At 33.1% G+C, this 16,725-nt stretch overlaps 1 protein-coding gene across 1 annotated transcript; it reads right to left on the bottom strand.

Annotated features, from left to right (window-relative positions):
• Positions 1–1,785: 1,785 nt before the first annotated feature.
• LOC123565758 (SKI family transcriptional corepressor 1 homolog-B-like) lies at positions 1,786–15,366 on the bottom strand. Its single transcript, XM_045359548.2, has 7 exons — positions 14,951–15,366; positions 9,100–10,690; positions 6,491–6,530; positions 5,041–5,118; positions 4,142–4,291; positions 2,757–2,822; positions 1,786–2,062 (listed from the first exon to the last, which is right to left on the bottom strand). Exons 1-7 carry the CDS (start codon positions 14,986–14,988, stop codon positions 1,971–1,973), a joined length of 2,055 nt encoding a protein of 684 aa, XP_045215483.2. The 5' UTR covers positions 14,989–15,366; the 3' UTR covers positions 1,786–1,970.
• Positions 15,367–16,725: the final 1,359 nt, after the last annotated feature.

A 16,725-nucleotide genomic window follows, 5' to 3' on the forward strand; every position in this document is an offset into this window, starting at 1 on the left:
GTCCTCTTTCGATGACATTGATTAAAATGGACATCATTTTTAAAGTTATTATAAAAATTGTCTTCGACCCGTTTCATTAGCATTTTATTGTTTCTTTGTTTTAGATCAGAAAGTTTCGACAAATTACCAGACAAACGTAGACAACATGTTTAAACTAGATTTGTTCCGAGTCAAACTGTTCACAAGTGTGAATACATCATCACCACGTAGACATAGACAAAATGTTTCCGAGTCTACCTGTTCTATAGAAACATGCTTGCACTTGACTGGTTCCTAGTCTGCCTGGTCAAAATTGTGGAACCATCATTACCAGAAAGACAAAGACAATATGTTAGCTTATGAGTGAATCTGAGTCTACCTGTCCAGAATTACGGAAACAACACCACTAGGCAGACATAGGCAACATATTTGCACTCGTATGGTTCTGAGTCTACCTGGACAGACATAGGCAATATACTTGCATCAGATTAATTCTGTGTCTACCTGCCCAGAATTACGGAAACAACACCACCAGGCAGACATAGGCAACATATTTGCACTCGTATGGTTCTGAGTCTACCTGGACAGACATAGGCAATATACTTGCATCAGATTAGTTCTGTGTCTGCCTGACCAGAATTACGGAACGGCATCACAAGATAAAAAGAACAGAAAGATGTCGATTAAATAAATATAGATCACACGGCTCTCAAACATATCTTTATTAAACAATTATTTGTTGCTGTAAAAATAAATTTAAAAAAACAACAACAACAAACACGTTGGATATTTTATTTCCAAAGTCATGTACATTATGTATCAGTCCTGAAAATCATTCTCGTGTGAAATGGTGAAAACATAATTAATAATAATAACAACAAATGAACTGATAATAACATTTTACGCATAAATCTAAATGGTATTTAAAGTCAAATTACTCTTAAAGAAAAAACAACATTTTTACAATAATATATAGGAGAAAATTATTTTTATCACACACATCTATATAGTTTATCCGCTGGAAAATTTTCACAGATACGTTTTGGAACGGGACTATCCTTTTCAATAAATATAAAAAACATGTAAACAATGTATGCCGTTAATTCCCCGCATTATCTTTCTCATCAATGACAACTTTAAGTTTGCATTTGATCTTTTATGCTTTAATAGATCAACTTACTGATTTAATGAAAACGGTTGGACCGTGAAGTTAATCTGATGTCTTAATCTCTTTTTCGTGCATAAAAATGTACAGACGATGCATGAATAATACAATTACATAATAATGTGTGCATTTTAAAAACAAATATGCAAAGAAATCATGACATTTTTTTTCAACATTGTAATTATTACAAGAGGTGATTTTAATGACGTACAGCATTCAGTTGTCCTTGAAAAAGTAAGAGACTACCTTAATAGTTCTTCAAACTGTCAAAGATTATCTCAGTTGTCCTTGAAATTGTAAAAGATAAAATGTCTTTTTTTTGTATACCAGGTTACTTTTTGATAAGAAACTAATCTTACTTTTTGTTGTGGAATTAGGTTTGTTTTCATCCTATGAAATAAAATATGAGCCGTGCCATGAGAAAACCAACATAGTGGCTTTGCGACCAGCATGGATCCAGACCAGCCTGCGCATCCGCGCAGTCTGGTCAGGATCCATGCTGTTCGCTAACGATTTCTCTAATTCCAATAGACAATGAAAGTGAACAGCATGGATCCTGACCAGACTGCGCGGATGCGCAGGCTGTTCTGGATCCATGCTGGTCACGAAGCCACTATGTTGGTTTTCTCATGGCACGGCTCATATGTTGAATGAATAAAACATGCGTTGCAAATTTAAATCATATACATAAACTTGCGCACGTGCGCGTCTCTCAAGCATATGGCAACGATAGCACTGTGTCCCAACAAGAATTATGGAATGGAAAATAGCACTCTGAGTTTTTAAAGTCTTTTTCTTTATGTTCTCTAATACCATACAGTTGTATCTACTGCCGCATGGCTTCTTTGATAACACAATCCGTGCATGGCTTATTTGTAAACATTTTGCACGAGAAGTTATGGAGAGCGTCGTGTGCCTCTGAAAACAGATATACATTTTATCAGTTCTGGTATACAGTATGAATGCATGACAAACAGAATGGCAGATAGAATTTTATAAATGTACGAAATATAAATCCTTTGTTTCAAAGTTATAACGAATCAGGTCTTAAGTAATATAGAAACAGATTCGTGTCTTTGCTTTTCGCTTAACCCCCAAAAAAGCAATTTATCTAACTGGTATATTGTTATAAACGATACTAAACCAAAAACAAGCAAACAGAATATAAAAGAAGATGATTTTAACCCTTAGCCTGCTAAATTTCTATAATGGACTAGTCCATCATTCAATTTGGGCAATGCCACTTATTATTTGAAGGGGTGTTTGCTGAAAATTTACTGACTGAACAGCGAACAGTGCAGACCATGATCAGACTGCACGGATGTGCAGACTGGTCTTGGTCTGCACTGGTCGCAAAGGCAGAAAAATTCGCCGCCAGCAGGCTAAAAGTTAATGGAGCCGCTTGTCTTGACATTGTCCTGAAGCGCAATTACAGACATCTTATCAGAGGACATAACACTGTTAGTGACAGAGTTCTATTCTAACACGAGTCTGGAAAAAGTTTTTTTTTAATTGCATTTTGCTGCTTTGAAAGTCATTATTATTTTTCAAAATCTAGAACTTGCTTTTTTTCTAAACCTCAAGCATTAGTTTAATAGATGTAAACCATTACCTTTCAGTTTCTGCTGCATCGAAAATCTTATTTTTCTTTCTTGTTCAAGTTCATTGCACAGGGCATCTGCAAAAATTAAGATATTAGAAACTTTATATTAACTTCTGATCTGGCATAACGTTGTTTAATATTTAATAATCATTCAATGATTCTTACTTCTTACTTAACTGATGTCATATAGATAACTTATTTTAAGCATCAGTCATTCATCTATGGTCCCCAAGAGCATAAAACGTGACATAAAAACGTGAAATAAAAACGTAAAAAAAAACACATTGCAGACGAATGTCTTAGACAAGCGCCTCCTACTAAATAAAAGATATAGATAATAATTTTAACTAAATCGTATCATAAAGTAAATGCTAAGAAATGAATTTAAGTCGTATATTGTAATTTTATATACTGTTTGATAGCTATAAATTTCATTAATTTTTCTGCTTTATTACATTTTGAAGCATTATTACATGTTTATATTTAGTTTCATATTTTGTTTACAGCTGCAAAATGTGATTTTTTTTCTTCGTTTATCATCGGTAGTGCATGTTCTTAATAGTCTGCGAAGACTCTTGCCGTTCAAGAAAATTTAGTACTGAAATAAATAAACTGTAATGCCTATAAATCATTTGAAAAGGATGATTAACACAGATGAGATTGAATATGATGAAATTAAGACCATTCTGAGTCTGGTGTCAAAGGGAGGAAATATGTATGGTGATGTATATCTTTTAACCTGTTAGGAAGGAGAATCTTTTGACTTTGTAATATAATACTGGACAGAGAATTGCAAGCATATGTGTCATTATATCCATTATGATTTATTTCAGTGTACCCAGAAAAAGACGTTTATGTCAAGGAAGAAATGACAGGTCGCAGCAGGCATTAACATCCTAAAAAGAATTTCATTTCATAAAATAGTTAAAAACATTTTTGTCTCCTTTTATACATTCATATGCTATTTTAATAGTAAATTTTAATTTATTTTAACGATACAGTGACACTGTAATAACATAGCCAAGCACTTACGGAATCAGATAGTGACATTGTGAGAATACAACCATGTGTATTTACATTTACAGTGATATTGTGAGAACACAACCATGCACTTACAGAATCGTATACAGTGACATTGCGAGAACATAACCATGTACTTACAGAATCATATACAGTGAAATTGTATAACACAGTCAAGTACTAAAAGAATCATACAGTAATATTGAGAAAACACAGGCAACTACCAAAATAATCATACAATGGAATTGTAGAAGTAGTAAGAGAAGAGATCGCCATAAACTGTACCCTGACATGGCTATATGGTTTTGGTTTTAGTCAAATTATGTAGTTCATGTAATTTCCGAGGATAATTACAAAGAAAAATGCTTTCAAACCTTTCATTGCCTGTAATTGTTGGGTTATCTCATCTCTTTGCGACTTCTCTTTGGTAACCTGATCTTGAAGACTTTTCTTGATTTTGTTAATGTCTTCTTCAACCTGTTTCCTGATGTCCATTTCACTTTTAAGTTGTTTCTGAAGTTCCTCTGCAAAAATACATAATTATTGTACATATTTTTATATCATAAATATACAATTTGAACGGACAAAATTTTTATATCGCATCGATTTTCACTGTAAATGTAAAGAAGTAAACATATGTATTGTCCTTTTCAAAGTCCAAATGCTTTGCAAAAACTAACAACTAATTTCTTCTATATTACAGATGAAACAATGCTTGCATCTTTTTTATACTGCAATGCTCGTCTGCTAAAGTTTCTGATGGTTAGACCTACCAGTTCAAAAGTGAAGGGATCATCCTCTCGCCTCAGGTTTGATAAACTATATCTGACATAGCCAAATTTTAAAAATAAGTAAACACTAATAATGATTATTTCTAAACTCCTATACAAAATCTTACTCAACAATTTTAAACTTAATCTCTTTTTGTACTTCTAAAAGGAAAACAGTTTATAACAAATTGTCACTTGTAGCAATTTACCTATTAAGAGAACTTTAGTTTACAAAAAAAAAAAAGAACGGATCACTCATCTACATAAAGAATACAACATAACGAAGACTTTGCCTGGATATTTTACTGAAGCCAGTAATTATGACAATTGAGGTAATTGGTTTAAAGACCCCAAGGCTAGATAAAGGGCGTGGACTGTAGCATACATTTTCAATACCGTCCACAGATTTTCATTTCTGTTATGCTGGGTTTCCATAATTTCTATTTTATTTACTTTTGCTATTTAACCAGTAGCAATGTAATGCTCTAATTAGCCAGTCTTACCCTTTGTCATATTGTTGACATCTTCAAGGCTTAACTGTGAAGGCTTGTTTGAGTTGATGTCATCTTCTACTTCGTTATCTGCAGCAAAAGAAATACTAATAGCTAATGATTTGATTTTAACGCTTCTCAGTGTTTGAAACATAATACTTAATTAGGATTCTATGTCTTGTTTTAGAGTTATCGTTTTGGGTATATGTTTGTGTAGTCACATGATTTCTGTATTACCGAATCTGAAATCTATTCTGATCCTTTGTCATCATGGAGTCCGGCCAATATTTTTGAATACAGTTTTCTATTTTTAAAAAATGAGTGCTATCGCTCGCCAGTGGTGTTACACATATCATTACCTCAACCAAATTGAATATTGTTGTTGTTGTTGTTATACCAGATTTATATAGCGCCCCTTTCATGATCAAATTCACGTTCAAAGGCGCTTTACATAGTTCAAATGCAGCCACACAGGGCGCATAATTCATCCTGTACTAGTACAGACACAGAGCGATCTGACCAGAGGGACAGAGTGAGACAAAGCCCCCACGACAGAGAGATCAGAGATCAGATGCAGGCTTGTCCGGCTAACTTAGCCTAGCTCGTTGCGAATAGACAGCCTGGTTCTTTAACATGCCCAGTGTATAGCACTGATACACGCAAGGATTGCCTGGGTTCCTGACCAGTACACCTCTAGTTGGGTGGGAACACTGAAAAGCGTTTCTGAAAATTTCCGAGTAGCTGCCGGGGATCGAACTCCCGACCTCAGGTTTGGAAGGCCAGTGTTCAAACCACTCAGCTATCCGTCCACCCGTGGAATATGTTATTTTTCTTCGTGGCGTTCTATGCTTCAAAATGATCTTTTCATAGATTTTATTGTTCTCATATGTTTGTAGCTATTGGACAACATATTTATATACGGTAATTTCTCAATCAAATTGTATAATTCTTGTATCAATCTTTAATGTGTTGATGAAATTCTAAATTATTTGTTTCATTAACAAATAAGAATGACATTCAGAAACCGTTTAAGTACTTATTGTGTAAACATTACATGCCAGTTTGTTCGGACCATGACTGCTAACGTCATAAGTTAAAAAATAATCTTTTTTCCACTTTAATTGGAAAACGAACATCTTATCTCTCTCATCATCTTATCCAATGACTAAATGCAATGATGATGATGATGATGATGATGATAATAATAATAATGATAATCATAGTTTTTATTATTATCATTATTATTATTATTTTAATGATAAAAGAAACAACAATAATAACACAGTAATAATATTATTAATCTGATAACTCAACTACAGTTGATTGTATGATTGATTATTCTGTTATAAACTGTTAAAAAGAAGCATGTATACATCAAATGTGTCTAAAAAGTAGAATAATGAAGGACGATATCTAGTCAGACAGCACGAAAGCTAGTTGATCATTAGCGCATATTACTTACCAAGTATTTGGGTCTTATTTTCTTCTACTTCTCGTTCGTCCTGAAAATGTAACGATATGTTCTTTTATCTTAACAAGAATGCTATTATCAGAATGCCTTTATTTCAAATATACATGTAAATTAATATGACAATTTATCGGCTGAAGTCCTCTTGGAATAATAAATTTCACTGCAAAGAGCATTTAGTAATTATTGAAACTTACTACACAAGATTTCTTTAGATAAAGACAGGTTGAATGTTTCTTTTTTGTTTGGACCTGAAGTGTCAGCACTAATTTAAAAGTAGGCAGTAATATTATTGTCATTTCAGTTGAGTCAGACATATTATCTTTCCTCCATGTATTTTCTAGAAAGATTATTTCCATTATAGAGCCAAATGAAATTAATTGGACGCCAGGTAAGTGAACATTTAGTTGATTTAGTTGTAAATTCATCTTTAAATTCTATAAACCGTCCATCTTGAATGGAAAATAAACGGGTTATCACTAGATAACTCAAAAAAAAAAAAAAACCGTCCATCGTACAAAACAGATGTAGACCACCCTCTTTCTTTAACACACGCACACGCACACGCACACACACACGCACAAAGATGAAAAGTTTGCATCATTAACTGTAGTACATGAAATATAATTTACATAGAACTTCCCTCGCAGAAAGCAAGCCGTTGAGAAAATAGGTGGTTGTTTTAAACACTTAAATCGACAATTATATACATTAAAAAATGAATCTGGATCCCTTCCCCGCCCCCCGCGCACACACACAATTTGTTCATATCTTTATTCCTTTGTTATGTTTATTTTGAACCCCAAAGAAGTCTAATGTAGCCGAAACGTTGGTGAAAAATAAAATCACTTGTTAAAAAAGTTTCTGTAGTTTTGACTACTTTTTATACCTATATAATACCTATATAATTATATTCATATCTTTACACATTATTCTTTTTATCTGTCCATCAAACAAAAGTACCGTCAGATATTTTTATACCTGTACTTGTCAGCCCTACTCACCCCTCCCAACCCACACACACACACACACACATACCGCCCCCTTAATCCATAAACAGACGTTTTCAAAGAGCCACTAACAAGAAATTTAAGTATTATTTTTAATTTGATATATTAGCGAACAACAAAGGTACGAACAATCACCATCAGCGAAGAAAAGAGTCAAATTAGAGCTAATTTTATGAGCCGTGAACCACAGCTGGATTCCGTTACACCGGTCCTACTTGCGAATTATTGTCGCATGTCTTAAAGCATTAATAAACTCTTTTAAACTGGCAAACTCCTAACTAAATTGCCTTTGATGACATCTAACTGTCCTAGCAGGTTAAATGGCAGTACTAAATATTTGATCGAAACATTTTTTGCAAGCCGACAAAAGAAAACGATACCGTTAGTATTTCAAAGATATCAAATACTTTATTCGTGTAAACATTGTACGCAAGTCACCGAAAATTTCCTTTAAGGATTCTTTGTTAATTCTTAAAAGCAGGTAAACAAAGCTTTTAATATTAAATATGCAAAGACTCCGTCATGATCTTGGTAATCAGAGGAACTCCTCTCTCTTATATTAAAGTAACAAAATATTCTTAAAACCTTACTGAATTTTACATGATCACCCATTACCAGATCTTTGTAACTGCTTATGTTTCTTGGTCACTAAGGGATCATGCTTGTCACATGTTACGTGTTTTATAAGTTCCATGGATGTCGCGTGGCGTTGGGTATAGCCTGTCAGTTCTTACCTGATAAGATCTCATTATCGCTTGGTATCTTAAAATCTAGGCGGTTTCAGTGGCATTGAAAACATGGTAATAATATTTTTCAAGGGAGATTTAAGCAGTTAGAAGAAATAAAATATTCATTTTAACTGGGTCTTAATTTACACGTATTATATCTTCTACAATTACCTGAACATATTTTATCGAAACATTTAAAGCAGTGCATTTACTGTTTTCCAAAGAGGCCCACTGCCACTAATAAATTAAACTTTGCATATATACGATAACATCTCGTTACAATACTCTTTCCTGCTTAATAAATCTTTAAACAATCCTAGGGTATGTCATATACAAGGAGAACATATAAACATGGTTCTATTTGAGTAAATAGAATTCGTTTGAAATTAGTGTCAGTTATATTTAGTCAAAACGAAAATCGTTCTTTTGAAATACTAGTAAAATAAAACATTTCGATTTCTATAGCCGAGCTGAAAGAAATGCGACTAAAATTGAAAAATTGGAAACCCCAAATGACCGTTTTAAAAAATTCAATACAAATATATCGAAGAGTGTTTGTAATGCTTATAAAACTCCTCTCAAAACTGCAATGTGATTAGTAGTTTACTTGTCCTTAGTCATCTGATTACCAACATCCCAAATTTTCCCTGAGGTCAAGTAACAAATAATGTTGTTTTTTTCTGAAGTGAATCGGTTTCTTGTTACTTTAATACACCTACAGTGCCATAAGCAGAATTTACATTTTATCATTATACGATATCTGAAAACGGTTACGTTTGTGTAAAATGTTATTACTTTTTGTAGTAATTTGTGCAAAGTAATCACATATGTGTTAGTTAAGTTCCTTGAAATATAAAATTCTCACCTGTTTGAAATCTGTTACACCAGTAATTGATGATCTGCCCTCAGAAATATGTTCCTCGGCAACAGGATTTTGAACCCTCGACTCCTCGCCATTTGAACCGTCGATGTTTGTTGAAACACTTGTGTCAGGTGAATAAAGTCGATTATCTGTTATTTCTGTTTTATTATTATCAACTGAGTCATTATAAACACACTCATCTTCAATGTCAATGTCGGATTCGTCTAAATCACTATTGTTTATATTTTCAGTATCGTCTCTAATAAGTTCATCATTGTTTTGTTCAATAGATGTTTCAGCCTTTTCATTTCTTGAAGACTTTCCTACAGGCCTAAAAGCTGATGGCCTGCACGACTGGCTACTAGATTTTATAGGCTCTGAAGGTGAACCAAATGTTTGTGAAATACTTTCTTCGTCTTCGGACGAGGTGTGTGTGTCAGAGGGGGACTGGCCAAGACTTATGGAGGTTGTCAGGTCTTTTACATTAGAACTGTTGAAATAGTTTTTCCCAAATCCTGGTAATCCACCTTGTCTAGATGCGAATTGATTGCTCCAAAATAAATCATATGGCGGAATAATGTAGTCTGTTGATTGTCTCCATGGATGAAATGCAATATTTTGAGTTTGCTTTCCTTCATTCCTTAATTCTGCTTTGTTTATCTGATACTGCAGTGCAAGAGGATTTGGCGTATTTAACGCACCGAATGGATAAGTTTTTCCCGGCATTGAAAACAATGGATAACTTTGATATTGAGACCCGAAACTTGACTTCGCCAGCAGTCCATCGTCTGTAGATGGTTTTTGTCGTTTTTCCTCATGTGTAGGTTGTGAGTCTGTGTAGCCATCAGAGGAAAGCATTCTCTTCCTGCTTCCGCCATTAAACATTGCTTTAACGTCCTCCCATGCATGATGAATGTCATCATTGTCTGCACCTTTCGAGAGGTTGAGATGGCGTCTCCAGGAATTAAAGTTTGCAGCGTCCGGGTGGTTATATTTAGAGTCTGCAGCTCGATGAAAATGGAATATGAATTTATTCGGTGAAAAATACAGATTACAAAAATTGCATCGAATGCATTTTGCTCGGGAACTATTGTATCTAGATGGCTCAAATTTACCCTTGCATCCCCAACCACAACAATGAAAAACTTCAAAATAAAAGTTGTCCGGCAATTTTGGGGGACGATTGTCCTCTAGGAAAGATTTCACCAATCTTTCAGCTTCTCGTTTTGTGATCATGCCACATCTTCTGCTGGAAATTGGCATTGCCCCTGCTCTCCTGAGTATTTCTAGTTGGACTGGCGTGCACTGAACGCAAGTGATCCCCAGAGCAACACGGCGATTATGTATCTCATTGTAACTAAACTGTTTCAGCAGGGTGTTGGAAATCTGGGCCAAGCACAATCTTTCCTTTCCGTCTATATGTAAGGACACGATTGGTATGCCATTGAGGAGTACTGTGGATACATGGTTCTGTCTGTATGTGTAGCTGGATGTCTGCGATTTTTCAGGTGTCTTCAGAATAGTTGAATTCTTCATGTCAGATTTTGTTTCGCATTCAAGAGAAGTACTTGAGCAAATATCTAAGTCCATTGTTCTTAAATAAAGAAATGCAACAATTACACAACAGTTAAGCACCTTTTTACATCTTATTAATTAACTTATCTTTTTTAAATTCTTTCGGAGGCAAATTATTGTTTTATGTGTAGAAATTTACATGTACTTATATTTCAGTTCTGATGCAAGAAATGTATGATACCATTACGAAAAGAAATGATTAAAGCTGAAAACAAATTATAGTTATTACTGTTCATTTACGACCTTGATTTATACGTATTTTAAAATATTCTTTCCTATAAATATTGCCGTCTCACATTTTGTTTCTTATATGCTCTCTGCTTTAAACAATACTTCAGCTGTGGGTTGTGTGTAAATGATTCCAGAATTCGAAATGACATGCTCAACTGGTAAACCATAAAGGATCTCAAACCGTCATTGAAATATTTTGACATATGGTCAGGAGAAATCATTTACTTCATTTTCTTTGACCTGTCTTTCTGAACTTAATCCGCAAAAACAATCACAATTATCAACACCAAGAATTTAACTCGACTCCATATGTTTATAGGATCCTGTGATTGTAATTAATAATCACCATTTTATACCTTTGCACCCCGCTTACAGAATTTACTGATTCGTGAAAGAGGGTCGTGTTTCGTCTTTAGGTATCATATAGTCGCGTTTTGTCATTGATGCTACAATGTGAGCGTAGCGGACCACCATATGGCGGGAACAAGGTAATATCTTGTTTAAAGCAGACGACAATCAATGTGATTTATTTTGATGCGGACGATGCAATTAATTACCCGTATAAATACTAATACAGTCAAGGCGATTATTTTGTGCGATAATTTTTCTTTATTTCATCTTTTAATGCATTCGTTTTAATGTAAAGCTAGCTAACTATAATCGTAAAACGTCATGTCATGAATTCTCTTTCTGTTAACATTACCAATAATAAGATATTTTTATATAAATTTATGCATCTTAAATGCTACACAGTTGCACCGCTAACAATGATATACTAGTATTAAATAGTTTATCTATTGCAGATAAAATTAAATAATAAGATTCACCTCGAGGTATATTAACAATCGCAACAAAAATTTAGCATGTTCATGAATTTATATGTACAAACGGTTACGTTAGTACAATCTATATAAACTATTCTTCCATTGCAACCATTACGGTTCGATTCGACCATGGCTTGATTTACGATGTATGGTTCTGGTAACATTCCTTGATGTGCTCAGTGATTCAAGCGATTCTAGATGTGGCTCTGGTTGCATTGCCTGATGTGCGCAATGTTTCAAGCAATTCTAGAGGTGGCTCCGGTTGCATTCCTTGATGTGCTCAGTGTTGCAAGCGATTCTAGATGTGACTCTGGTTGCATTCCTTGATGTGATCAGTGATTCAAGCGATTCTAGATGTGGCTCTGGTTGCATTCCTTGATGTGCTCAGTGATTCAAGCGGTTCTATATGTGGCTCTGGTTGCATTCTTTGATGTGCGCAATGTTTCAAGTAATTCTAGATGTGACTCCGGTTGCATTCCTTGATGTGCTCAGTGTTTCAAGCAATTCCAGATGTGGCTCCGGTTGCATTCCTTTTATTGTTCAGTAATTCAAGCGATTCTAGATGTGGCTCTGGTTGCTTTCTTTGATGTGCACAATGATTCAAGCGATTCTTGTTAAGTTAAAGTTTTATGTTGGGAAATGCCTACACATTTCTCAACATCAAAGAGAAAAGAGATCAATAAATGACGACTCGAAGTGAATCTCATTATTTTTAGATTCTATAAATAAACTGTTTAATTAATAAATGTTAACCATACATTTGTGTAGCAATTTAAATGCTTACATTTAGATAAAAATATTATTTTTATTGGTAATTTTATTGGGGGAAATACCTAAACAACAATAAATGGTTCCTACAGTAATTACTCTTATTACCATACAGTTTGACAAATATTTGTAGAATTCTCTATTTACTACCAGTCAGCATGAACCGTTGTTTATTTTAAAACCTGTTGCGACACCAGTAAGAGTGAGAATATACCATCACCTTTAGAATGATAGCACAAATGATAATGTTATCTGTCTGAAAGTGAATTAGATGTGCGCTTATTTCATGATATTTTAACAATGACTTAATTTGCTAAATATTTATGCTTAAAAGTTCTACTATTTCATGTATATTTGATATGATCTGAGGTACATGTACATCTACATTTACACGTTATACTATCAAACTTGACAGAACTGAAACGGTGCAAAGGTGAAATGAAAGAAAAAGACAAAGGAAGTCACAGCCAAAGATTAGAGAACGGCATGTTATGAAAATTTATTACTTACAATGTAATGTATATATCTAATCAATAACATATACAATAATAAAACATTTTCTTTTTCTTCGCCACTGTTAGAATGACTGAACGTGAGATATGAAGTCAAAGAACTCATCTTTACGAATAACTTATCCGTTTGTCCCTAAAGAAATAATTACAACATGCGACATGGCTAGTATTTAATCTAGGAACTAATTTCGCCCAATTAATCAATTTGTTATCCAGGAAAACTGACTGAAAGTTATATTAAATTATGATTAAATACTTATAAAACAATGTACACTCTCATGATTTCATCTCGTCACTGTGCTGCTTGTCACCTGTCAAACAAGAATATCCAACTCAGTTAGGTAATTACATTTAAACCATTAATAATTTACACGGCAGCGAATCATAAAATTCTTTTTTTTTTTTATATTGTACCGTTCGTTAAAATATTTTCAATTATTTTCGAAAAGTTTCATCGTATCATATCTCTTACGCACTTTTTGTCATAATACCAACTGTTACGATTGTATGGACTCAAATGAAGAATGTTGATATATGCAAGAATGAGACGTAAATAAAGATATAAATAAAAATATATGACACCATGTAGTCCTGAACTCTAAAAAATATACATGACTATTTCTTAGTGATTTTGAAGTAATTTTCTCTCTTCATTAAATTAAGACGAACGCATCTTACAATAGTATGACTTAAAAAATCAGTTCCTTTGGCAAATGTTATTTATTTTGTACATTTTATTTAATTAATACATTTAAAGTTTACATAAGTTCTGTTTTGTTTTTAATTATGCGTTATGAACATGTAAATGAACTAGCGAATATACATAAAATTATATTTCATGGATACATATTAATAGCAAATACAATCAAAAGAATAACATTAATACAGAATTAAGGTAAAACAAACGTATACTTTAGTTGTATTTAATGGAATGAATTAAAGACCTTTAATAATTATGTTGCTATGAATATAAGGAAATCGTAATCAAAATACATGTTATACAAATATATTAACACATCCTTTTTCGATCTAGACCGTGCAAAATATGTATACATATATTTTTTTCTAAATTTTCTAAATTCATATAGTAATATTCTCTTGTAATGTTGTAATATATTAGATTTTGATAATTGACAAGCCATTTTCATGTTTGTCCAACCAGTTTACCTGCTGGAAATCTAAAATGAACCTACCAAACTTATCATATTTTTATGAAATGTTACTTTAAATACATTATTTAAAGCAGTCAAGTCAGTTGGTTGACCATTTTAACATATCATCTTACATATATTTCAACAAGAGTATTCCTGATTATAAACATATACTGTTACATAATTCATATCATAATTTTATATTCATATCAGTATGAACAATTATCAGTTTCATAAAAATAATGGAACTAGTGAAGACTGTGTACAAACATGTTTTAAATGTTGCATTTACTTATGTCCATCTTTTGGAGAAATATTAAAGATAGAACAAATAGCGCACTAATGTTAACTTTTCTTTCATTAAGTAATTAGTAACATGCAATTAAAAAATACCGTTAAGTTGTCATATTTACCATCATATACGTCTCATTTAAAGAAATGAATGTTTAGTAATAATATGATTTTTAAATCTTTCCAAACTTAATATCTTAGTATAAAGAATTAATAGCAAACTTTTTGTTTAAACAGAACAGACTCTTTGTTTTTTGTTTTTCTTTGTTTAGATATTTTCAAAAATGTTTAAACATGAATAACATTGCAATATACAGATGTAACATATTTTGTTCAGTAATCTGAATCAGTAATTTGCTAAAACATCTGATTATCGTTTATTACTGAAACGATTTCTTCACTTGAGATGTAAATGAATTCTTGCAGTACCAATATTATTTTCTAATTTGATAAAATTTTATTGAATTTACATATAAGTGTTACAAAAGATAGCTCTACCTACCTTTCTAAAATATTCTTGCACAACGGTACCTTCAACATACGAGTGAATTGATTACAAATGTTTAAGTCTATTATCTATAAATACAATTCAACTCGTGACACCGAAACACACTATCATTTGATGCGAATCAATTAACAATACTAAAATTAATTCCAAAGTTGATTTTCATTGAACCCGTAATTGCCTATTTTAAATCGCTTGCCAATCTGTTCTCGAAACCAATCGACAGGGCTATTTATGAACTTGGAGGCCTAATTAATCAGTGGAAGGTCGGACCCCACCGCAACTAGCTGGTTACCTTATTTAAAATTATGTGTTCCACGCATTTAACGGTAAATTTCTATTGTCATCGCCTATGAGTAAGGAAAATATTATGATTTTCAAATGAAATGAAGCCATTAAATCGCCCCTGGGCGTGTTTGCACGCGCTGGTTGAACGCAGCATCACAAAAGGACGAACTTCATTGGCGAATAATTGAAATGACACGCTGTCAATCAGCTCGCTCATGCGCAATAGATGATGATTTAGTCACGTGCTCTCTGGTCGATTAAGTTAAATTGCAACTTGTTCAGAACGTATCAATCCCTATGGTTTTCTTCGTTTGTAAAAATGTTTCTTTTTAACATTCATCTTCTATGATCAGAGCCGTGAAATATATAATCATAAAACAACAAAAAGATATGTTTAATTTATAGAGAGCGAATTAAGGTTTTATAACTTTAAATGTTACTCTCATTCTCTGACCGTACTGTTTTGACCCTGTTTAACGGCATTTATGGACTTTTTGCCTTTCATTTGAAATATAAAATAATATCCTTGGTATACGCGGAATGTGGATGGTAAAATATCTTAATTAATGAAAAGATTGAAGTCTATAAAAAGTCGAATCACACCCAAGATCAAAGACTTATTGGAGTATATTTTTGTTTAATTTCAACCATATAAATACAGTATTAATTTAATATCAATTGAAAGGTGATTGGGGAACGTCTTAATGAATTTCATGAATTTAGTATGAAAAATTTCTGTAATAAAACACATCTTGAATAAAAAACCTATGTACCGTTTCTGATAGATAGATGGATGGATGGATGGATGGATGGACGGACGGACGGATGGACATCGATATATACTTCTAAAATATTGCCATTTTCAAATATCCGACACAGCGGATGTATAAATTTATCCCTGACTGTTTTTCACGGATATACACTAAACAATACAACAATTAACAAAGACATTTAAATGTGTGTGTTTGTGCGTGTGTGCGTGCATGCGTGCGTGCGTGCATGCGAGTTTATAAAATATTCTACGGATGTGAAATCATATCTAATTTCCAAACTATTTACAATGTTAACATTAATTTCGTCATTAACCCGAGTGTAACACTTTCATTATAAACTAATTCCATCAAGTCTATTACATTTAATATTCAATTATTTAAGTTATTACTCTACGAGATGGCGTTAACCAGCTTCATTTAATTACTGATGCGATTCGAAGCCTCGAGGAAGATACTTCGCTGATAATGGAATAAATAATCCCAATTTGACGTGTGTTCTGGTGCAGAATTAAACCGATTTTATCAATAAATATATATTGACACTGTATAAACGAGTCAATTCAGCCATCAGTTACAGAATAACAATTTATTCTAGGAGATTTCGGGATAAGATCTTTTGCTGGTAAATTTGTTCATTAGCAAGACGTGAGACAGTCAGTGTCCGTACCTGTACTCTCAAATATAATGGATGGCACCAGGTTATTTTGAGGC

Source organism: Mercenaria mercenaria, chromosome 8, assembly GCF_021730395.1.
Source record: "Mercenaria mercenaria strain notata chromosome 8, MADL_Memer_1, whole genome shotgun sequence".
NCBI classification, from domain to species: domain Eukaryota; kingdom Metazoa; phylum Mollusca; class Bivalvia; order Venerida; family Veneridae; genus Mercenaria; species Mercenaria mercenaria.

What these genes read in the sequence shown, in the direction of transcription:
- LOC123565758 (XM_045359548.2), bottom strand. Translation starts at nt 14,988, where the DNA reads ATGTTGAAGGTACCGTTGTGCAAGAATATTTTAGAAAG. An exon ending in TGTCAACAATATGACAAAGG is followed by an intron (nt 4,292 to 5,040) that starts GTAAGACTGGCT and finishes GTATTTTTGCAG; the next exon opens with AGGAACTTCAGAAACAACTT. An exon ending in GATGCAGCAGAAACTGAAAG is followed by an intron (nt 2,063 to 2,756) that starts GTAATGGTTTAC and finishes ATCTGTTTTCAG; the next exon opens with AGGCACACGACGCTCTCCAT.